We start from the raw sequence: 23029 nt of genomic DNA, 5'->3' as shown, positions 1-23029 counted from the left end.
CTGCCAACATCTGGTTACTGTCAGGGAGAAAACAACTGAGCTTGCGGAGACCTTTCATGAGGTACTGGACTTACTGTATGTATGTATATATTATATATTCATCTAATGGGCATCTGTTTAACAATAACAAGTGCATGCATTCAAGTTTTGTTTCAAAGCAGGGATGATCAAAGCCTTGAAAACACAAGTAGAATTTAGATCATATCCTTTAATGCAAACCTCCTCGGTCTGAAGGTTGTTCTCTTTATGAAGAGGGTTGTAATGTAAAGTATTGCTTGAGATCAGATTCGATATTCTTGTTTGTAGACTGAAATTTATCCGAGAGAATCTCCACGTCTCATCGACACGTGACGTGTGCTTCATCGGCGAGTAACAAGGCAGTTCAGACGGCCTTCTTCTACAGAACTGGTTCACGTAGAAGATAGAGGATCCCACACTAAGGAACACATTTATGTTTGATGAAACCAAGATGAATATCAGATAGAAAACTAATATTGGTGAAAAGAAAATATCGGGCCGCGGTCAAGTCCGTGACCAGGACATGAAGCCCCACTCAATCAGGAGTAAACAAGATAGTCTTTGTTTTATAATGCAACAAATATGGTGTCAAGAAATGCTTGCCACGTGGCAACTCTGTCACAGAGCGATTGGGACATTTTGTCAACCCAAACTGAGGGGGATGAACTGAGCTTACGTAGCTACGGAGGCACAAAAAGGGGGTCAGAAGCAATAAAGAGCTTGCTTCTTTCAGAGACATTAATCCCTGTTGGCCCTCGTCATTTGCTACAGGCAAAGTCCATTTCTTTGATGCCCGGCCCAGATGATGACTGTTCTGGGGACAGGCCCCAGGATCTGTGGATTTAGCCATCCTCAAATGGATCTACATTTATACACAGGGCATTTTGCCGGTGTGAAGGCAGTAGTGACAGAGCTGCAATCAGTAGTTTTGACACTATTACCAGCAACCAGAAGGGGGGCCAAAGCTTTCACAAAGCAGTACGCAACAGATGCGTCCTCCATGGAAGATTTACATTTTAAGAAAACCCGGGTGAAAGGGGATAATTGCAAATAAAAGGGTTTGTGTGTGTGCGCATGCGTGCTTCACTGATACCATCCCTACACAAAGGCAACCGCATATTATATTCTATAAGCAAATAAAAGATCTGATTGAAGAGCCCTCAACTTCCTATGCAATTATTAATTCATACAAAAAGACATAGTACGATTTTAAAACCAGCAACTCTCTTTACTCTCTGAACAAAGGTTGCGGCTTTGACCTTGATGAAAGCACTTGATGTTGTTTGCTCGGTTATAGCAGCACAGGGGAAAACAACCGGAGACATTTGGAGGGCAGGTCCCAGATCCGAATGTATAAAGCCGACAGAATCAAAAGGCAGGTCATTAACACTCTGCCATCTTTCCCTGGGAAACAACCTCATGGTTAAAATAGAATTGGCTTGGTTATGCAACTTAAATTCTGTCAGGCAGCTCCATGCCTTTCAATATAATAAAGAGAACATGACTATTTCCTTCTAAAATTGGTAACGTGTGCCGGAGGCCCAAACTTGTGAAAGTGCTGACAGAGGATAAGAAAAGGAGGGGCCCGGGCCGAATGAAAATCTGGGCCATTGCCTGACAGCAGGAGCCGTCTCAGGGATTTGTTCCCTGTACATTTTTGGAAGGGTTGTAATAAAATCGGTGTGACCAAAGAATAAAAACACCACTACGTGAGACAGAAAGGACGATTGGTTTATCATCAGGGATGGGAGAACATTAAAGCCATTAATATGCGAGTTTCCTGCTCTCTAGAGGACAAAACACTGACCGCCGTAGAAAATAAATCATGCAGCGTATTTCACAACTATAATGAGGGTCCATTTGACAAAGAGTGAGCATGGGAGGCTTGGTTTTATTTAATAGATTTCAACATTCTCAATGCAGTAGTAGTTGTCCCAAAACTGCGGTATGATAAATAGTCATTTAAAGTATTTTCAAAAATGTGAATAATGATGACCTTGACTGCTGACAGAAGGCATTGGGGCCTGAATGACTAACGTCCAGGAGGAAAGTCGAACAGCAACATGTGATCACTAGCTCGCTCACAAAATGGAACTATAGAAATCAGGAAATAAGGAACCCAGGTCTGCGGCGAAGAGAAAGAGAGACGAGGAGTATGATTCACGTGAAGGAAAGAACAAAAAGCTTCCTATGTAAACCACATTGGTGAGAAAACGGCTGACTCTGCGTCTTCGGGGGGGGGCGTTTGGGTGCTGCTTCGCTATAGGTTGACCAGGATCACGCAAAAGGGACAAAATCCACAGAAATCAGTCAGCCGGAAAAGCAGCACATTTGCACATTTCAGCCTGTTTGGAGGATTTCGCTTCACTTGAATTATAAACACGTACTGTTGACCAGAACCCAATACTAAACTGTGAAGGGAGGGCAACACAGTGCTGACACTGTGTGTGTGTGTTTCTTAATCTGAGTAAACTCATATCATACTAGAAGCTGGTGACTAAGATATTTACCCCACCCCTAACCCCAACATAGGATCCAGGATGTCGGTTCCTTTCTGTGCTCCTCCACCTGCTCCTTTACGAAAAACTAACCCCAGCTAACGATTTGGTGGCCATGAATTGAACCAAAGAGGGCCGCCTCTTTGTCTTCTTTGGTCCGAACCAAAAGATTATTTGATTCAGAAAGACGACAATGGGCAGGTTAACTGATAACAATAATCCCCAAGTGCAGCCTTAATGTCGTCAATTCTTTGATGCTCCAGAGCCAAACGCAGCCATTAAATGTTAGGTGTCAACGTTGAGCCTAATCCAATGTTTATTTTTTCCTTCGTGATACAGCTCCAAAATCTGCTGTAAGCTCAAATCCGTCTAACTTTAAATATGATGACATCTAATCCAATTAAGAGATGTCTGACAAGCGGCTTTGAAGGTGGATGGATGGATGACGGCTGCGGTTTACCACTTCGCTTTGATGTTTTATATTTATATTTTGTATGGCCTCATGTCAGGTGCCTTCAATGTATAGAAAAATGACACATGTGGCTACATTTGTCTTTTTTGTATAGAATTTCCACTCTTGTGTCTGCCATGAGGCAATAGAAAAGGTGGATTCAACTGGAACGAAAGGATTGCCCGTAACACTCTGAATTCGTAGATGGAAATGCAGAGAGGGGGGGGGGCGGCGGTGCGGTGACGTAGATCCTGTCATTGTTAGTGGGGCAGTGGGGATATGGAGGGGGGGGATCCCGCTGTGGTAAAAACTCACCATTTAACGCATGAGCGTCAACATCAACAAGATGAGGTCAGCCCTTAAGAGTTACACAGGCCGTAATGGTAATGGATGAGCATGAAGTCATCCTCCGCCTCCACCGCGTCTTACATAAGCTGCAGGAAGGAAACGGTCATCTTCCACTGAAACTGTTAAGGAGCGGTCATCCAAAATGAAGAGTGGGGGAAACGACAAAGGAGTACAACTATCAATGATTTATCGACTGCATATTTTCTTGAGTAATCGCTTAGCGTAAAAATAACACTTTCTTACAGTCTGATTAATTCTCTTCGCTGCCCCAGTGTCGGCAGGCTGCAGGAGTTGCAGTCAGCCGTGATATTCCATTAGCTGCTGATGCGCCTTATCAATTACCATTAAAAGAAATGTGCCGGAGCTCGTTCAAATTAAACTCCAACATGCTCTGCGCACTAACAAGCCGCCGGCGGGACTCCCGGGGGGGAAACTGATCAGGGACCAGCTCAGCCCCACATCAGATTGCAGGGTCTGTGCTCCAGGAGACTGACAGTTCACTGCTGGCTCCACAGCTGCCATCAATGACTCAGGGGAAACTGTTCCAGCAATGACTTCATACCAGGGCACAGCGTCAAGCTCAGATAAAAAAATAAATTAAAAAAAACAATCAGAAGCAAAGCAATCTTGGTATCAGGATTTAGAAAGAGAAGACGGGTTGCCGTTTATTAGAGAACTCAGATCACTCTTGTCCACTAGGTATTAAAGTAATGCTGCCCTTGAGGCTTTATTTTCGGATCACTTGGTGTTGCTTGATGCTTACTTGTGTTGTCCCTTTAGATCAGATGTAACATTTCAGCTCCACACAGCTGTGGTCAACCAATACCTGTAAAAACTGCAAACTTAATATAAAAATATATACATTGCAAAATGTAACAGCCTTTGGGACCTCTTAAAGATAAAAAATCTTGTAAGGTCCCAATGTGAAATATGTTCTCCTACACGTGTGGGGAGAAAAGCCACAGCCAAACGAAGGGAATTTTCAACTTGCATTGTTGATGAGGAGCCAGGAAAGGCTTAATGTTGTCTAGTTTCAAGTGGAAAACCAGGCTACCAGGGTTTACTGCCAAAAATACATAGTTGTTGTACTACTAGTGAATCTCAGCCAGGCTACAAGCAAGACATCTTCTAAAATATATATATATATGAGAGAGGGTGTGCCAGGTTACCGCTTGAAAGCAACCTTTCCTCGTTTTTGTGGCTCCATATTCTCTCACAGTTGAAAGCAAACACTAAAGTGGAAACAGATGTTGAGCAAGTGAGGGCAGCTCCGCTCACTGGTGTGTGCGGCCGTGTTTTCATCCATTCTTTCCCACTCGCCACGTCCTCCTCTCTGGCCAAACATAACACGTGGGGACGGTCGGAAAGATCAGAGTTAAAACGATGATGGTCTGAGTGGAAAACCGCGCTGTGAGGATCATCCCCGACCCGCGGCGGATTTAAATAAAGCAAAGGGAACCAGAAACATTTAGAGACGCTAGCTGGACTTTTCTTGGAGGAACTGAATCTTGAGGATGGAGATGATGATGATGATGACAATGAGGCAATGAAGGAAAGAAAGAGAAGACTCTGTGCTAAAGATGTAATTAGAACGGGCAAACTATAACTGGCACATGTTAAAAGAAAGAATTGCTTGGCCGAAGATAAACCGTTAAGTGTGAGATGGTCATAGCAAGCAGTGGGATACACAGGAGGGGGTTCCCATAGTTTCAACTCCCTCCCGATGCTGACATGTGTTCCTCGTTTGTTGCTGGAGAGGATGAGCTGAGGGAGGAAGGAGCCGCTTTCTCAAATCTCTAGAAAAAACGCAGAGTGAGTGAGGAGGAAGTCAAAAGCCAACAGAACATTTTCGCAGCTTTAAGGCTCGCTGGATAAAAAAAGAAATTGGGAAAAAAAAGAAGCTGTTGTGAGTGCCGGTGTGAGAAGCAACACTGCTGCCAGGAACACGTCACACACACACACACACAAGAGATACAGTGTACCTCTAAGCAAACTCGGCCATTATTCACTAACAAACGATGAGGATTACTCTTTTCCAACCATATTCTGACATTTGATGTGCCAAACCATAAACCGACTGAGGGGAAATTATATTAAAGCCCATTAGAAGGCGACAAGAGTATACATTATATTATATATATATATATATATATATATATACACACACACACATACATACATACATACATATACACAGTCTTTTCTAATACTAAGAAGACCTAATACGCTATGCTTGACATTGGAAACTTCTGGGCATTCATTTTTAATTTGCATTCCTATTTTACATAATTTATGTTTGAAGAAAAGAAAGAAATAAAGCACAGCGGTCAGTGAGGGTGCATGTTTGGCTTTAATACCCCCATCCCATCGCCTCCCCGGCTTCAGCTCTCTGTAGAGACAAAAATAGAAAAAAAGTGGCAAGGCTGCCAAAAGCTGGCTGGTTACTGCTGATTAGCTCGTGTTAGCAGCCAGCTAACGTTAACTGATACTTTCCCCTTGAGATTAATAAATAAATAAGCAGCAGACTGGGAACAACAAAAAGAAAAAAGAAAAAACATCACTCACCTAAATCGCGGAGAGTCTTGCAAACATTCCTCGAAGTCCACAGTGATCTTCATTTTGCCGCAGTGACTCCAGACCGCAGGACTGTTTCTCGCTTGGAACAAACACGGTAATCCAGGCTGAGTCTTTTGGGGCTAATTAGCTCGCTTGCTAACCTCTCCTGTAGCTCCGTCCGACCAGCTGGCTCCCCTCCGTCACCGCGCCGCTAGCCAGCTAGCCTCGGAGGCTAGCAGCTAGGATTTAAAAAAAAAAAAAGTCCTGGCAACGCAACCACACACGACGGGGTGTGTGCGCGTGTTGCTGAGTGTACGACTGCAACACACAAACAAAATACAAATAGAAAAGCACGCTACAACACGACTCTTTCAGAGACGCAGCGGTCGGTGCGGGAAGCAGAACGAGTGTCGTCCGGTAGCCAGGTCATAGCAGCCAGCGGGAGAGGATCCGCGCTTCAACGCAGATACTGCTGTCCCGCACAAAGATCGTCTACGCTGCAGGGGAGGAGTGCGCGAGGCGGGAGGGATCACTATGCAGAGCGCGTGCACTCGCTTTCTGGGATTCTGTCCGTGGAAATAGGGGGGGGATCGAGTGGCTGCTGTCGCTATCGATACACAGACGTCATGCCACGATATATTAACGTATTAATGTCAAAAGGAGGATTCATCAGAAGTGTGCTGTAACCGGAGTCGGTTTTCTTTCTAAATTAAGGAGGGGATAAATCTCTGCAAAGGGACAAGAGCTGTTCAGTTACTTTCAGACTTACTTTGTTTTAATTTGATCTAATTAAAGACACTAATACAAATAAAGGCTCCAGCGTGTATTCTGTGGAATATACGTACTATGATTTATGAACTTGATGGTTGACAAATCAATGAATGATACTTAAGGATGTACTGTATATTGTTTTATACCTACACATTGTTTTAAAAAAAGGAGCAACGCCTCTCGCTTCTCTACACGATCTTCGTGAGTTGACAGACTCCTCGGGACGGCCTCCTTTCTTAATCCACATACCGTATACCGCAGATGTAATAACTACTCAGTTACAAACCACACACACTGGAAACTTTAACGCGACACAAAGGGTGAAACAACTACCAGGTTCTTCTTCCGCTTACGTTGAAACGTTGTTTTGGGGTTGAAACACTAGAAGGAGCTTTCATTTCTAGCTGTAAACTCGTGTGGGATAATCCCTGCGCTAACACTTCCGTTTCATCCCATTAGAATGACCAGAAACCCAACGGGGGCAGCAGATGCATTGTGTAACAGCGCCACCTGGAGGTACAGGAGGGGGAAGGCATTTCTCAATGTGTGTGTATTCAAGTTTGATTCTCAAGGATGTATATGGTCCTATATAATGCAATATATTTTATTGTGTTTATTTTTAAATAATTTTGAGGTAACAATGAGTAAACGTCACTTTATTATTTTCTATTAAAGAACATATTCTTATGTCATGGAGCCAGTATCCATTCATTTGCATAAGAGTATGTTAATCAACAAGCAGTTGCTTGAAATAACATATTAACAGTCTACCGAAAGAGCCCGAGACAACAGTTCCTAACAACATTTGTTTAATGAAACAAAAACAAAAACTTAATACACACAATCCAATGATTAAGGACTTGCAAACTGGAAATACAGACGCGCAGATTTAACACCTGCAGGATTTTTGAGACACACACGCGGTGCTCAACAGTCTGTCATTCTCAGCACACAAACCAAACAGAAAAGTGGTGGAAGTAACAAAAAGCGAGACGGAGAACACGTGAGGCCAAAGTGAAACAATAACATGGAGCATAGCCGGTTCATTTTACACACATGTACATAAATACATTAGAGGCACGTTTTGACCGTCAATAACCACCTCTGAGGTTCGATCACGTCAGTCATGTTTTGGACGTTTGCCCTTTCGTCTTATGTGAGAACATCCCTCGAAGGTCTCAGCAGTTGTCTTTTCTATCTGCTCACCAATTCGGTGAGGATAAAGACAACAGTGTCGTCAAAATCTGTATATCCAGACAAATTCCTGTATCTCTATGATGAGAGCTCGGATGAGGGCTTGTTGATTGGTGGAAATGGCAGAAAGGAGGTTGTATTAACCTCTTATAATAAGAGAATAAAACCCACTACCAAACACTAAACTACGAGAACAAAAATGTACTGCAAAGGGACATTTATTTCCAGAAGTCATTCCGTTGTTCTCTGATCTTATGGAATCTTTATAATAAAGAGCTCAACACTCATCACAGTGAGGAATTAAAAAGGGCGCAAAAGAAAATGCACAGAACACAAAACCATACTGACAGACTCCGGGTTCCTACATACTTTCCTCCCAGGCCGCCTCTGTCGAGCAAAGTCATACAGTGTGTAAACTCCGTAATTGTAAAAGTAATAATCTCAACAGTTTAAGACTCGTGCCGTGAGAAGCCCCGATGAACTTTAGCGGGTTAGCTCTACTGCGGACACCTGGTTTAACTTCAGTCAGTAGCATCAAGCTTTTCCTTCTTTGACATTCCCAAGCTGCGTCGTACTCCCGACACTACAGTGGATCCCACCGCACTAAATACAACGGGATGAAGCCAGGAGAGGAATTAAAAACAGAAATTAGAGGATTTTACCATCCTCAAACTAAATGACGCACATTTCGGTCTGGGTGAAGCTCCCGTCAAAGAAGTCTGGAGGAACCAAATGAGTGGGTGAGAACGCTGGATTTTGACTGCTAGCTGTCACTCGCACCATCATGAACATTCTGAAAAGTTTATTGCCAGATATTCCTGTAATTGTGCTTCTGCATATCTAGATGCTGCGTTTTTACTGGAAAAAGTCAAGACAACCCACATGCCAAATGTATTTGTGGATTCAAATTTAGGAAAAATAAAAAAAGGCCAACTGTCTAGTTTGATGAGGTACGAGTGTTTTAGTCTAAATGCCACAATTTGAATAGAGGTTTGATGTGGTGTTCTTGCTTCCAAAGGGAAAATGTAAAACAGCAAATTGAGAGTTTATCAATAATAATGATCTGTGTTGTTGTTGTTTTACTTACAGCATACATGTGGTAATCAAGCATGCTATATACCATGTATGCACTGTGGTTTCTTGATGTGGGGGTCATGTCTTGTGCTATTCCAGACCAATACACAGCTCCTTAATCATCTTCACAGGAGTAATACCAATTTGAATCACAGGGTAAAACTAAGGTGACAACCCAACTGGCCATCACACCAGAGAGAGAGGACAGGAAATGCGACGCAGTGGTGGGTCCCAAAGCAAAAGCAAAAATAAAAGAGCCTCCGGTGAAAATGGCTGTCGTCGTGTCTCAGGTATGTCCTTTGGGAGGCCGTGGGGTTTCCCCCGGCTCCCTCCAGGGGCTGACTTAAGGGCAGAAAGCTGTCCTGGTATCTTGCAGGTTTTTTGTGGTTTTTTTTAAATTTTATTTCATCAAGACCTTGATCCTTCTTTCAGGGTCAGAATCCCAGATCTCTCAGTTTCGATGGAAGTCCAGAGGAGGTAGGAGGGGGGAATTCTTGGCAGAGGGAGTGTGGGGGGGGGGGGGGGGGGGGGGGGGGGCAACATTCTTCTCTTTTGAGTTGCACTGATTAAAAACCAGGTTATTTGAAGGTTATATTGCACGGCTCAAAGGAATAGTAGGGACAGAAAGAAGACCGGGAGGTTATTGGCTCTTGAGGTTTGTTATACGAGTGGTGAAGCGGTGTCTGCTGTGCGGCCCGGCAGTAAAAAGAACACAAAGCGCAGCGGCATTGTCTGTTCGGACCCAGAGCCCATGCGTGGGGCTTGAATTTGGGATTGAAGCCGCCTCTACGAGTCCAGAGAATCAGCTGAGGAACAGACAAGAGACAGACATGAGAAGAGAAAGACTGTGCTGGAATAAATAGGAACGCAATACTTTTGGTCTGCTAAAAAGCTGAACAAAATTTTTCATCAAAAATTAGTTACATCCTTGCACTTTTTGTTAGGATTTATTTAATTTTTAAAGTAACTAAACCATTCATCATTGCGTCACCCATCCTTTGCGAGGTGCAGTACACCACTATGCCTCCATCACCTGTATAACTCAATCACCACTATGCTAGAGGCAGACTTCAGAACACTAAACATCTGGGGGACTGGAAACTGTCCAAAAGATTTATTCCTTCAGTCATAGTCTCCTTTTCCTACCTTCCTGTGGCGGGTCGACACTGATCTCCTCCGTCTCCCCCGTCTCCCCCGTGTCCCCCGTGTCCTCCCTCGCCTCTTCGGTGTCGTCCCTCATCTCTTCGTCTGCAATCGCGTCCTCTTCCAGCTCGCTGGCGATGAGCTGACGGGCCAGCTTGATGTTCAGGCCCTCATTGTAGTGCATCTTTCTCATCATTTGAAAATGTGTCTTTTTGGCTGTGGAGGAAGACAACATTAAAACGATTGCTCTAATATGCCAAAAGCACTGAATGCAAAATGTAAAGTGGTTAACTATAGCGTCTGGCGGTATATTGGTGTAACCTACTGTATGAAAACAGTTTTTACTATTGTCATTGTTGAAGTTAAACAGGAGTTAGGAGTTAGGCTCCTTTGGACAATGACTAAATCAAAACTAAAAATGTTTTTGTGTTCACCGCACAAAAAAACTCTGCACAAAAAACTGCTGAGGCTACAGATCTACGGTCTCTATATCGATCACACTTGTGGTTTCCGGAATGTTCTCTTGCTTTTACAGGGTTAGTTTAAAAATAAATGGGAAACCATGTGCAGGCAAAATGCACAGGAATGTGTTTAAACTCTACAGTGTGAGCGTTTGTGTGTGTTTTGGGGAATGTGTGTGTGCGCACAGAGAAGGTCACAGAACAGTCAAAGGGACGCTGACAATGTGTGTGTGTTTGTGTGTGGGTGGGTCTTTAGAGAAACACACACACAGTGACTGGGCTCTGGAGTCCTTTCCAAAACAGATCCCTCTCCACCAGCACTTAACTGGGGACTCACTCAGCTGCAGAGGAGGATAACATTACACTGGGACTTGATAAATAAAGGCACAAGTGTGTACAAGGTGGAAGGAAAACAATGGCCAAGTTAACCTTCTTCTTCAGGACTCAGCTCGTCGTCCTCCTCCTCGCTGCTCTCCTCTTCCTCCCCAACTTCTTCTTCTTGCTTCATGAAGCGAGACTCTGAGCTCTCTGCTGCCTCCAGCCTTAAAAAAGAAAAAGAAAAAACAGAACAGGGAGGGAGGGATAAGAAATATAAAATATATATAAATATATAAATGAATTGCCTTTTGACATTATTTCAAATCCTAGTTAGCTCAGTTACATCTCGACCCTTTATAATGAAAAAATAGATGGAAGAAAATCAATAGCTTCTCCTAAATGCCTCGCAGAGAGACTTCTAAAAAAAGGGCCATGTAAGGAGAGACACAGGCACAGGAGGAGAAGGACATATTTGAGGCAAGGGGAGGGGGCAGTGCAGAAGATGGCAGTCTGACGGTGCGACTCACCCGGGGGAGGCTCCCATTCACTGTATGTGTACTACCGCTTTCCAACAGAGTGTCCTGGTTCACCCAGAAGGAGGACAGTGAATTGGCCTACCGAAAGCACCAATAATAGTACCCGCTCTCCCAGGTGGATGTAAAGACAGGAAGAAAGCAAGAAGGTGGAAGTGATGAATAAGAGACGAGGGCGAAGAGAGTTGTCGGTAAATGATGTGTGAGAAGAGAGCGGACACGGGAGAGATTAAACACAAGGACAGAGGAGAAGAGGGGCTGTTGTGGTATCTGGAGGGTCTAGTGTAAAACAATGCAAGGCGCTCTGTGTTCAAGTACGCAAAAGCGCCTAATAGACCCACAAGCCTGGAGCAGATCGCGATTGTCTAGGTTGTCCAACCCCTGCACCAATTGACTTACGTAAGAGCAATGGACCACAGAAAAGACACACATCAAGCTCCCGTTGCCACCCAGAAGACGGCTGGGAGCGGCCGATAAACAGGAAGGCTTTTCAGAGCGGTTTGCCCTCTCGCTCTCCACGTGCTCGTATTTATGTGACCCTTTGCACTCTACACGCAATATAAATGAAAAAACATAGGTACGCCACAGGATGGTACTGTATTGCTTTTAATGTGTGGTACCAAATTTGTCTTTATCCAATACCTCAGTGAAGTGGACAAAGACTGGCGGTCGAGTAAATACACACCTGTCAGTTATTGTTCCAACACGCTCATGTTTGAGGAAACACAGACATTGGCAAGTGTCTTCAGGTGTGGCTGATTGGAGCTATACACATGAGTGCATTAATGATTTTCCTCCTCTTTTCCCAGTTACATTTCTTCTTCATTAAAAAGCTAAAAACCGCACCAGAAACTTAAAAGAATTGGGATTTAAAAGATTACAGTTCCTTTCACTGCCTGCTCTGTTTTCTACCACTGTGCTTTGCACTCGTCTCGCTCCATTCTTACTTGGATGCCAGGTCCTCCGCTGCGAGTCCGCCGTGGCCGTCCGAGTCACTCAGCGCCCCTTCATCATCGTCTTCCCCCACCATCCTGAAAGAGAGCAATTAACTGAATAGAGATAAGCCGGCCAAGAAGGGGGAGGATTGGGGAGTGAGGGGAATATAGACACAAACAGAAGCAGATAACCAAAAACAGACAAGTTGCCAGAGGGGATTGTGGGTAGAGAATAATCAGAGGACAGGGTGGGGTCAGGGGAGAAAGAGCAAAGGTCCGTGACAAGATCGACCTTCACCAGCAGCACCCTAGAATATTGGATTACAAACCCGCTGAGGCACACACCAACACACAACAAAGCCACACCAACTCGACTGCCTCACACTGACTGTTCATTCAAAGGGTCAAGTAAGTGCCGTTACACATGCATCCTCGACGGAAACATTTTGCATTAAAGTAGGCACAGTAAAATATCATCTTCTAAATAGGACTAAAAAGGGACTCAAGTCACTCTTATTAATTGAAACCGTCAAAGGGAGATTGTCTGACCTGTTGTAAGGCGTACTGGGTTCATCTATCTTCATCAGACCGTAGTCTTTGTCAGCCGGATGGTACGTGGCCAGGATGTTCATCTCATCCCATTTCTGAGACTTCTTCCTGTGGAAAAAAAAATAAAATACAGTGAGAAGGAAATGAGGGCTGAGTGGACGACACTCCATTTCGAGCCGCTGTGCACCAGCTTTCCCGCCCACTACTCCTGCTGGGAGACGAGCCACAAGATCTAATCTGGGACTAACCGTGCTCCACTTTTCACTCTTCCATTTTACTCTATTTTGGGAAAATGGACAAAAACCAACTAACAGGTAATGTCTTTTCATGTCGAGGTAATCCAGCACAGACGTAAGAGCGCTGGTGACTAAATAAGGGTATGAGTGTGAGGTAAAGCTGATCGGCTGGGCGGGGGGGGTTAAGGCCAAAGGTATAACACAGGTCCCGTTTGATATAGTTGATTTTGTTCCGCTCGCTCTGTGACTGACCCGTTCCTAATCCCCCATATTGGTTCTACTCTCTGGGGCACATGGCAGACCTCTGCCTGCCCCGCCAGGGCTTTTTTTTCCAGAATTACTCTAATCCTTAGTGCCCTTTCAAATCCTGAGAGAAGATGAACAGAGTTAAAGACTAAACCAGCATCAAATGAAACGTTTTTGAGAGGATAACACGAGGAACACCTGCCATTAAAGCACAGGGGAGAGGAAGTAGAAACTCAGAAAAGGCTGCGTGGTTGCCACCCGATTGTTTATCTGGTATCAAAAACATCGATTTTCTGTCACTTCATTTCTGTAGGCAATAAATGGAAGCCAAAATTACACTGCAAAGGGGCCAGGAAATTTCCCGAGGAAAATTAAGAGTGGAAAGTTTACGAGAGACCACAGATTCTACCAGAGACCACCGATTATAGAGCTGTAGCTCTTATGTGATGATGTTCAGCCCCCCGGGGGGCTCAATAGCTGACGACAAAATGCTTGAGGACAACTCATTAAATAGAGTGCGTCACTATCGAGAGCTGAGCTGTGCTATCAGGTCACATACCCAGAGAGTAGTGAGGAAAGGTCCGCCCCCTGTGCTCAAATGTTGGCCGGGTTCAGACCTTTGAATCGGCCCGTCACGCCGGTATCAAGCAGGAAAAGAGGAGGGAGATGAAGTGAGTTGGACACCGGAGGAATTTCTCATTTAATCATCATGTGTCCCATTCCCACACAAACCTCCAAGCATCAGCTGAAGTATTGACACATCCTAAAGAATTTACATTATTAAATTAACTTTTGTTCGAGCGTTGGTCAAAATCAACCACATTGCCAGTTTTTAAAACTTTTTTTAGACAGTCACCTCTCTTTACTGAAATAGAATAACGTAGATTTGGTATTATTATATTAATGCATTTTTATTTTTCCCCATTTGAGGTTTCTCTCCAGGCAGTTATACACTTAAACTAAGCCAAAACCACTTCTTCTTGAGGCAGCAGTAGCTGGTAGTAGATTTAGGACTCATTTGATTTCTTAAGCGCCTGTCATCCCTCCACACTTTAAAAAGTGCATTAGCAGAAAAGCAGAGTAATGAGGAGGCATTGAATTATCTGGCCACATCAGCGGTCATAGTCATGGTTAAGGTCACCATGGTGAAAAGAAGGCAAGGTTTGCAACAAAACACTCAAGGGATTTTTTTCAAACTGATTGAGAAACATTGTTATTTGGTGAAATGAATCCAAACAGAGTCAAAAGGAGCAACGGATGCAGCAATGATTCCCAGTTCACACTCAATATATTAGCCACCTCTGCACCAAGCATTTTTTTAGGAGGGGAAGAAGTGTGTACAAAATGTGCATTGTCATTGTAGATCAGAGGTGTCGCAACAACTGTTGATTCGGACTCTGTTCCAGACTCCTCATCAATACAGAATACAAACTCCTTTACTGAGCCCACAGTTGACCTCAACGGACCTGTACACAGGAGAATTAAATGTCCCACGGGTCTTTTTCAATCCACAAGATCTAAAGTGAGAGATTCATCTCCTGCCAGTCAAACTGTCCATCACACGGTCAGGGCGAGGCTCACGCAAAGGAGCGATTGAGTTTCATGGAAGCATCATGAATTAAACATGACACGGTGTGTGAGGTCTATACGTTGCTGTAGACTAAATAACGGTGGCTGGATGAAGGGATAACAAAGGGTGGGTCATGGCCTTGTTAAAGGAAATGAACTGGAGCTGCAAGTTAAATAAAAGGCAAATAGTGAAGATGTGACAAAGTTTTAGTATACTTGATACACTGAAGAATCCTTGTTGTATCAAAACATTTGCTATCTCACACACTGACACATAGCTTATTAAGCAACTCGCAATGAAATGTTATATGGGAGCGAAACAACAACTAAATAAAACTAAAGATTTGACAGGTGTAGCATGGCACAGCATGGACAGACCACCTCTCTGGGTTTGTTGCAGAAAATTATTTTTCCTCCACTTCTTTGTCACTGACAGAGGGACTATTTCTGTATCAACACAGAAAAAGCTGGGTTCGCTGCTGGGACTGGAATTCATTAATGCCTCCCATTCTTCTATGGCCTAATTATTCGCACTGTGGCTTTACCCAAGCAAAGAACGGCTGGTTACTTGTTCAAGTATCTAGTGAGACATAAGGGGAATATCATCCCAATGTAGCATTTGAAATTGACATACACCATGTGCTGCATCATCCTTGTTGATCTAATGATCAAGGGGATCGCACTATAACCGTGTATTTGGTCTAATGACTTTGAATTTGTATTGGATCTCATTTTTTAAAGAAGATGTTAAAATCTAAATAGGATATGTCTAAATGACTACTGATGAATCTGCTGCCAAAGCGAACTGTTACAGTTGGCAGAATCTCCAGCCTGCACCGCAGATTCGGCAGCATCTTGCAGGTGGGAGGTGTCATTCATCACGGACTATAAGTGAGATCATTAAATATATTGTAAAGCCTCAAAAGCCCTTCTTTATTTGTGGAATTATCTTTTACATCACAACAGCATATCTTAAACCCTGTTTTTTGAAAACAAAGAATTATTTTGTTTTTCAATTGTTTCTGGGTTGTGTACTTTGAAATGTTTAAACCATGGAGGGATTCGTACCAGCAGTAAGCATGAAAATGCCACCCAACAAAGCCCTCCAACATTTTTTGTCACGGGTCGCTTTTACCCAATTACTCACAGGTGCGATTACGGATTACGTAAATAGATTATAATATCCAACAATCTGTCTTTTTCCTAATCTCATAGAGCTGCAGCTATGCAAATGATGCATTTAGGTGTTTCTTTTTAACATTCTGGCCGGGGCAATAGTTGCTCCCTTGTTATTGCAAATGTCCCTGACATTGCAACAACAGTACTCCGCTAGAAAGGAGAAGGACGGGAGGATGTGGCAGAGCGGAGCACTGGTGATCCGAGGCTCTATGTGTCACTGACACAGCTCAAGTGTCAGGAATATCAATCCATAAGAGAAGGAAAGACTCCAGAAAAGGAAACTGATTAACGACGGAGACCTTTTGACAGCAGAACAGCAGATTTAGAAGTCCCAAGCAACTTCTCAAAGCGGCGCATCTTGGAGAATAGTAAGTCACAAACTGGGAGCCTGTTTGCATTCCCAAGGCCATTTCCTCTGCGATGTTCTTGAGTAGAAGAATCTATCATCTATCAAAACTATCATCCATGGGGAAAATGTTCTCTGCCTGAGCATCTAACCGGTGTCTGGACTAAAGGGCACGTGAGATGTGTTTAGGAAGCCGAGGATTTCACAACCGTTACACTAATTAATAGTGAATATTGGCCCAATAACGCTACCGTTACCGTTTATCGTTGGCTGGGGGTGGTTAATAGTTTAACCAAGTAATACTTGAGGGTTGTGGCAACCATAACTGCTGACGTGAACGTTGTGTTAAACATCGCTACAGCCACCGCTGGTCCTCTGAAGTCGTTGGCTAGTGGACGAGCTAACGTTAGCGTTAACTTGACCAACGACTTGTATCGATAACCCTTAGCTGCCGTTTACACACGCCATCGGGATGATAATCGGGGAGAGAAACCAACTTTAGTCACATACCTAATAAGGAACCAAACGGACTGCACGTCTTGCGAACTATACATTTTTACTCTAATACACTTTTTTGTTACGAATAGCCAAAAGGGGGAGTGATACAGAGAGGCTAACAAGTGTTTAGCAAGCTAACGTTACCTGGCTAACGATCTCACGGCGGCGAAGCAAAAGACTTACTGCGGGTCATCATCCTGGAGTACGGGGGCTTGTTCAGGACTGTCTCCTGGTACTTCCTCAGGCAGGGATTCGACGTTTGTCTCGCTGTTCTTGTTTTTCAGGATGCCTTTTATCGGCCGGGGGGAAGCCATTCCCACACGCTGACTGGCTGTCGGACCCGGCGGGCTAAACTGTTTCTCTTCCACTAACTTCCCAATGCTGTGATTTTCGCCACTCAATCAACGTTATTAAAGACAGGGTCGGTTTAAAACATGCTCCGCGTTAGTATTCAGTGGTCTTCCATAAACCAACGTTGACTATAAACCTATGCAGGAGTCTACATGGACTGGATGTTCTCCATGTCTGACGCTAGCTCCTCTCCGGTTGTTCACTGACTGGTGGCGCGAGAGCACTGTGGGTACTATGCTCATCACATCGCGAGATTTACAAAACGCGATTTCACGTCATCAAATGCTGCCATTCTGTGCTCGGAAATTTCCAAGTTAAAAAGGCGCCTTTAAACCATGTGTTTTATAAGAATATACTTCAACAACGACAGCACGTTGGGTAACCGATGAAGGTGGACCGAATGTCAATGGGATGTTTTTAATTCTTAGAAATCTCAACATATTCATATTCATTATCCCCCCTCTTTATTACTTTAATATGAAACCCTCAACTTATGCAGGCATAAACGTGGTGTTTGTCCCTACTTGGACTTTTGTCAAACACCAAATTGCATCAATGAATCCTTTCTCTTCCTGTGGGAAAGTAAAACAAGTTTTTTGTAGATCTTTGTTTTATTCGTCATCAACATTATTGTTTATCACTATCTCTGGCTAAGCACATAACAGAGAGGTATAATTTTAAATGACACACTAAGCCTGAGACAGAGTCCTCAGTTGTCTCTCTGAAGGATTGTTCGTCGTTCGGAGTTATTCAAGCGAAAGCTGACAGATCTGGAAGTGTCAGGCCATGTTGTGGTCATGCCTCCTGATCAGGGTCCGTGCTATGCTCAACTGCTCCAACCAAGGCTTCTCGGTAAAGGTACTGTATAAGAGAAACATGCGTTACACACAGAAGAACAGAGCTGTCATGTATAGCATTCGAGTAACTCTCATGTTATGTTTTATTTCTCACTAATTAATCAAGTTACAACATCTATACACAACATAAATCCATCACTAGTAATATACAGGATTTCAAACAAAAAATTGTTTGGTTGAAAAACAATTTTTTGCTTGACTGATCCTGGACCTCAATTTATTTAGCCATTCATGAAATGTGTTTGTAATGGACATACAGTGTATAGCAGTGAGGATAGACACCTGGCTATGGTCAAGCAGTATATGGCCTTTTCCTTCGCCATTCGGCTGCAGTGGGGAGAGATTTTATCCAATAAGCAATCCTCTCGGCTTCGGACATCTTGATTGTGCGTTATCTTGATTCGTCTGCTTGGTTTGGTCGCAACCTTCATGGAATTTGAAGACATATTTGGCTGATTGAAGCCATCCACCAGCAAAGTATCCCCCATCCTGGCATTGAACGCAGCACAGGTGTACTGGCATCGATTGGATGCTGCCCTTTTGTGCCCCAAACACACCCAGCGTTTTATCTGGATGTAGATGCGCATTGGCAGGACTATGTTTGGCAGGGATACCTGCGAACACAGCTTATTGGCTAAGTAGTGCACACAATCGCTGTGACCATGCTGAACAGCGACTTTCAAAGGGTTCCGACCCGCGGGGTCCCGACAAGCCAAGGCCAAAGGGTTTTTGCTGATGAAGAGCTTGAGAATGAGAAGCTGGCCTTTCTCTGCAGCTGTGTGGATGGGACACTTCCAGGTGTCTCGGTGGGAGGTTTGGTGGCACCACTGGCGGTAAGGATGAACCCCCACTGGTTTCTCAGCATGCATCCCCCTCTCCAGCAGCCACCAGGCCAGATCCAGGTGGCCTAAAGCAGCAGCAATGTAGAGGGCTACCTGCAACTGAAATCTGGATGAGCAGGAAAGATTCTCATTTGTGTGTAAAACTCTGACTCTTTATGGGTAAGTTGCACATCACCAGTTCTGCCTCATTGTTTATTCATGTTGGGTATTTCTGACCTCATTACTGGTAGATTTTCTAAGAGGTGGCCTTGGACCATCAACTTGTGGCCCCGGAGGCAACCCCGAAGGTACTGCACCCACCCATCCCACGTGTCCAAACGGAGAGTGGTGCCTTTATTAAAAAAAAAAAAAAACATGCACAAAATAGATATAACGTTGGACTTCAGAGAAAATCCTTTTGTATACTTTTTAAATTTGGAATTGTTTTGTGCAGGCATTTGGAGAGATTGGGAAACTAAGAGTTGTATAGTATTGTTACGAAGGAGGCTCACGTACCGCCTCCCTCTCGCCATCGGAGGGACCCTTCTCCCGAGTACTAACTGGTTTTGAACTCCATCTCCCATCATGCTTCACGCCGGGGACTGATTGCGCAACACCACTGATTACACACACACCTGCACCTCATCTACACACACACACACAAAAGCCACGGACACCCACACACTCACTGCGAATCTTGATTCTGCCCCGGCTGTCATTTCTGAGCGTTTTCTCCTTGTCTTGATCCCTGTTTATTGACCCCGGACCGTACTCCACTGCTGACTGCTCCTTGCCCACCACCACTCGGATTGTTTATCGGACTGTGATTCTCTCTGCCTGCCCCGACCCCTGCCTGCCCGCTGACCACGATCTTGTCTGCTCTACATTGCCCTGTCTGCTGTCTTTGACCCTGCCTGTCTGATGCTCTAATAAAGAACTGCAAATGGATCCCTCCCTATCCGGCGCCTCCTTACAAGTATAGTGCAACACCTAAAATGAAGCTCTTTTACATTTTTGTATAGTTAATAAACGGTCCATACCAGCCAACATTCAGTACATGGAAGCTGTGTATATTATAACATTTAAAGCTTCGAGTCATTGAGAAAACACCTAATATCTACATTTTGACTGATTCTATTGAATGTTCTCTGACTCTTGTCTTAGCTGCACATCACTCACTGTAAAGAAGCCCATATCAGCCACATGGACAGGACATACCCTCTTTAATGGCATAGTCTTTGAGTTGGTTGCAGTCATAAAGCTGCACACCAGCAGGTGTGCTCAGTCTGAAGGTGCTAACTGGGAGGCCAGTTTGCATGGAAATCACAGTTTTCAAGTGAGCAACAGACATGTGCAGAGAAGCCTCATTTCCCATGACTGGTAAGGTTTCTCCTGTCACAGCATTGAACACCCACATCGCAGGCTTTTGCTCAGTCTGAAAAAGAATGATAAAAGCAGTTAAACCAAAGAAATACTTTAGACGTAAGATGCATCCCTGTGTTAATAAAATAAAATCCGCAGAGAGGTCAGCGGGTATTAGTTTCAGATATTCAATTTGTTAGATTTTTTGGGAGATAATCTGTTCTTACTATGGATTATATTTTGAATACAAGCAAAGAGAAAGAAGGGTTCACTGCCACTCTGTGGTTGTGCCATATATTTTTGAAAATAGTAAAACGTAAAGATTTGTCTGGATAACTTTGTTGACGGAAACCAGAGGCTGGAATGATTTTACGTACATTATGTCTGAAAAGACTCGATATGATTTACAATCTTAAAAGCAACGGATATCAGGTAATGATGCATGAGCGACGGAGAGATGGCACGGTTATTACCGCTAGTCACGACGCACAGAGTGAGATCAGGAAGCAAATGCATATACAGATGTGTTTTATAAAGTGTAAAAAAAAACTAATAAATGGGAACTTCACCCAAAGAGACAAAACACCTGGAATCTCTGTGTTAGCAAGTAAAGGACAGGATCTTCTCCTGCACCCTGCGGAGTGGCTCACAAAATTCAGTCCCTACAATTGGGAAGTGAAATCATTTTAGCATCAGATTAGGAAGCGAAATTGGACCAGAAAACTTCTGTCTACTATTTTTATGAGAGGATGTGAAATGAGGACAAAGGGACACACATGCTTACCACTTTACAGAAGGTTGCTTTCTGATGAGCTTAAAAGATTAAAGATCTCAGGCAGCCATGCACTAATTTCTCTTCGTGCATATGGGAACATGTAGCTCTATATTAGTGTACCAGTCTGAGAAGCTATTCAGTTGATGAGAAGTTATAAGTTTATTTTGAAGGGAACCCTGAGTGATAGTGTATATTCAGAGCCGGCACAGCAGGACCCTCAACACAAAGGTCCAGTATAAAGCTTGTGTAGCAGAAAGCATAAACACTACCAAAAGCAAGAATAAATAAATAAAATCATTGTGTGATTGTGTGAGTGCTGACATTACACTTTCATAAACATTTGAAACTGATGCAGGTCATTTCATATTAAAAGCTAAAATATATTTTCTCCCTGAATGTGCATCATTGATAACTGATTATATTTACTGCAAATACCGAAACAGTTTTTCAGTGTTTTAACACCTTTATCAGGCATCGTATGGCTCTGCCACTTGTGATGCCCACGTCAAACAGAGCCCAACTGTCCTGCAGCACGGCTCCACCGTAGCTCAGCTCCAGGTACTGCTGCGGTTTGTCATTTGAGAGTTGCACCATAAAGTTACCCTACGGAACGGCACAGAGCGGACATTTATTGAGCTGTGCTAGAGAACTGACCAAGAAACAAAGTTCTTGATGGATCATGTTCACTAGCATTTACTTTCCTGTCTGAGCTGAAGTAAATTCTCTCCAATAATGGAGATATTTGGCTTTTCCTTGACATATTAGTTACTAATAACAGTTTTGCAATGCATAGTGTTTAGCCTTAAAATATGATAAATCCATTAAACAGTTTATTACATCTAAATCATCAAGATCATTTTTTAAATTCAGTAAAAAATCTAATAAAATGGTTGTTCGTTACACATAGGACATGATTATAGATTTTTATTACCTTTATCATCTGCTTTATGGCCCCCACAGTCTGATCTGGAGGGACATCAATAGGCGTACTTGAGCCCTCGAAGCAGATAAAGATCCTCATGGCTGGAACAACCTTCCTCCAGTTGTTCACGGCTCCTCTGTGATGCTCTGGTTGACCAGAGTGTAGTCGAGTTGTCTGAGGCATTCTCATCGTAAAAGTCATTTGACAGAGGGGGCAGGAGTTGGGTGAAAGGATTTTGGGAGGACACACCAATTTAAGAGTTGAATTTAACTAGTCAGCAAAGGACAAAGCACTAGCTGCCTTTAAAAAAGTGCCTCAAATGCCAGGAATATATATATATATTTTTGTTAAATCTATTTGGGTTTTTAAATAGTTTGCTTGATACGTGGTTTTTGCTCAACTTTCTGACTGAACCATCAAATAATGTTGAATAGTGAAAAATCTGTGCAGGTAAGACAGATAAAATTGATTAAAAAGATAAAAATATGTGGGTGGCTGTATAGAATACACCTACCATTTAAATGTGCAAACTCTGACTTGTACTTACATAAGTGCCTGTCTGTATGAAAATCAATCGTAGTATATACAAGCCTGACAAAGAGAAATATAATAAAATTGTCCTTCATCAATTTGGTCTCATCCATACACCTGCCTTTGTTTTTACAGCAGCAATGGGCATAACATTTTTGTGTCAAACAAAGGGACTACCCGCTGGTGGTTACAGTTAAAAATGTTCTTTGAAAGTTTTACAGGGTACAGCTACTTTGCATCTGACCTTTTAAAGTTTGACACTGTCCACAAAGTTTTGGTGTTCAGCCAAGAAGGACTTGGTTTCTCAAGGTTCAAGAAACACAAATACAATCTAGACATACAAATGTACATATCAATTTATGCTAATTCCACGAACTTGTAATATTTCATCAGATTTGCAATAACTTTCATTATACCTATTATTTACAGTAGTGTTGCAGGCAGAACCCAACAGTTGTGATATCACTCCCAGAAAGACAACATCTTG

General features: G+C 43.3%; 3 protein-coding genes across 12 annotated transcripts in view; all 3 read right to left on the bottom strand.

The window, feature by feature from the left end:
- Positions 1–6396, bottom strand: part of LOC119216226 (arf-GAP with coiled-coil, ANK repeat and PH domain-containing protein 2-like) — a 33772-nt gene extending 27376 nt beyond the window's left edge. For 3 of the 10 annotated variants that reach the window (XM_037468835.2, XM_037468836.2, XM_062563261.1), the window contains exon 1: positions 5881–6389. In XM_037468835.2, coding sequence (XP_037324732.2) covers positions 5881–5933 — 53 coding nt within the window. In that variant the 5' untranslated portion in view covers positions 5934–6389. Of the gene's footprint in view, positions 1–5880 lie in introns of all 10 variants that reach the window. The other 7 variants (XM_037468832.2, XM_037468828.2, XM_037468833.2 and 4 more) reach the window with 7 other exon arrangements.
- Positions 6397–7434: 1038 nt separating this feature from the next.
- Positions 7435–17488, bottom strand: ppp1r2 (protein phosphatase 1, regulatory (inhibitor) subunit 2). The gene is made up of 6 exons (XM_037469875.2): positions 17107–17488; positions 12850–12957; positions 12313–12396; positions 10944–11056; positions 10057–10269; positions 7435–9716 (listed from the first exon to the last, which is right to left on the bottom strand). Exons 1-6 carry the CDS (start codon positions 17235–17237, stop codon positions 9697–9699), a joined length of 669 nt encoding a protein of 222 aa, XP_037325772.2. The 5' UTR covers positions 17238–17488; the 3' UTR covers positions 7435–9696.
- A 413-nt stretch (positions 17489–17901) lies between these two features.
- Positions 17902–22201, bottom strand: LOC119216857 (protein ANKUB1-like). Its single transcript, XM_062563497.1, has 6 exons — positions 22021–22201; positions 21552–21692; positions 20156–20387; positions 19190–19427; positions 18414–19079; positions 17902–18135 (listed from the first exon to the last, which is right to left on the bottom strand). Exons 1-6 carry the CDS (start codon positions 22198–22200, stop codon positions 18054–18056), a joined length of 1539 nt encoding a protein of 512 aa, XP_062419481.1. The 5' UTR covers position 22201; the 3' UTR covers positions 17902–18053.
- Positions 22202–23029: the final 828 nt, after the last annotated feature.

Source organism: Pungitius pungitius, chromosome 7 (assembly GCF_949316345.1).
Source record: "Pungitius pungitius chromosome 7, fPunPun2.1, whole genome shotgun sequence".
Taxonomy (NCBI): domain Eukaryota; kingdom Metazoa; phylum Chordata; class Actinopteri; order Perciformes; family Gasterosteidae; genus Pungitius; species Pungitius pungitius.
This window is presented reverse-complemented; position numbering and strand designations above follow the sequence as displayed.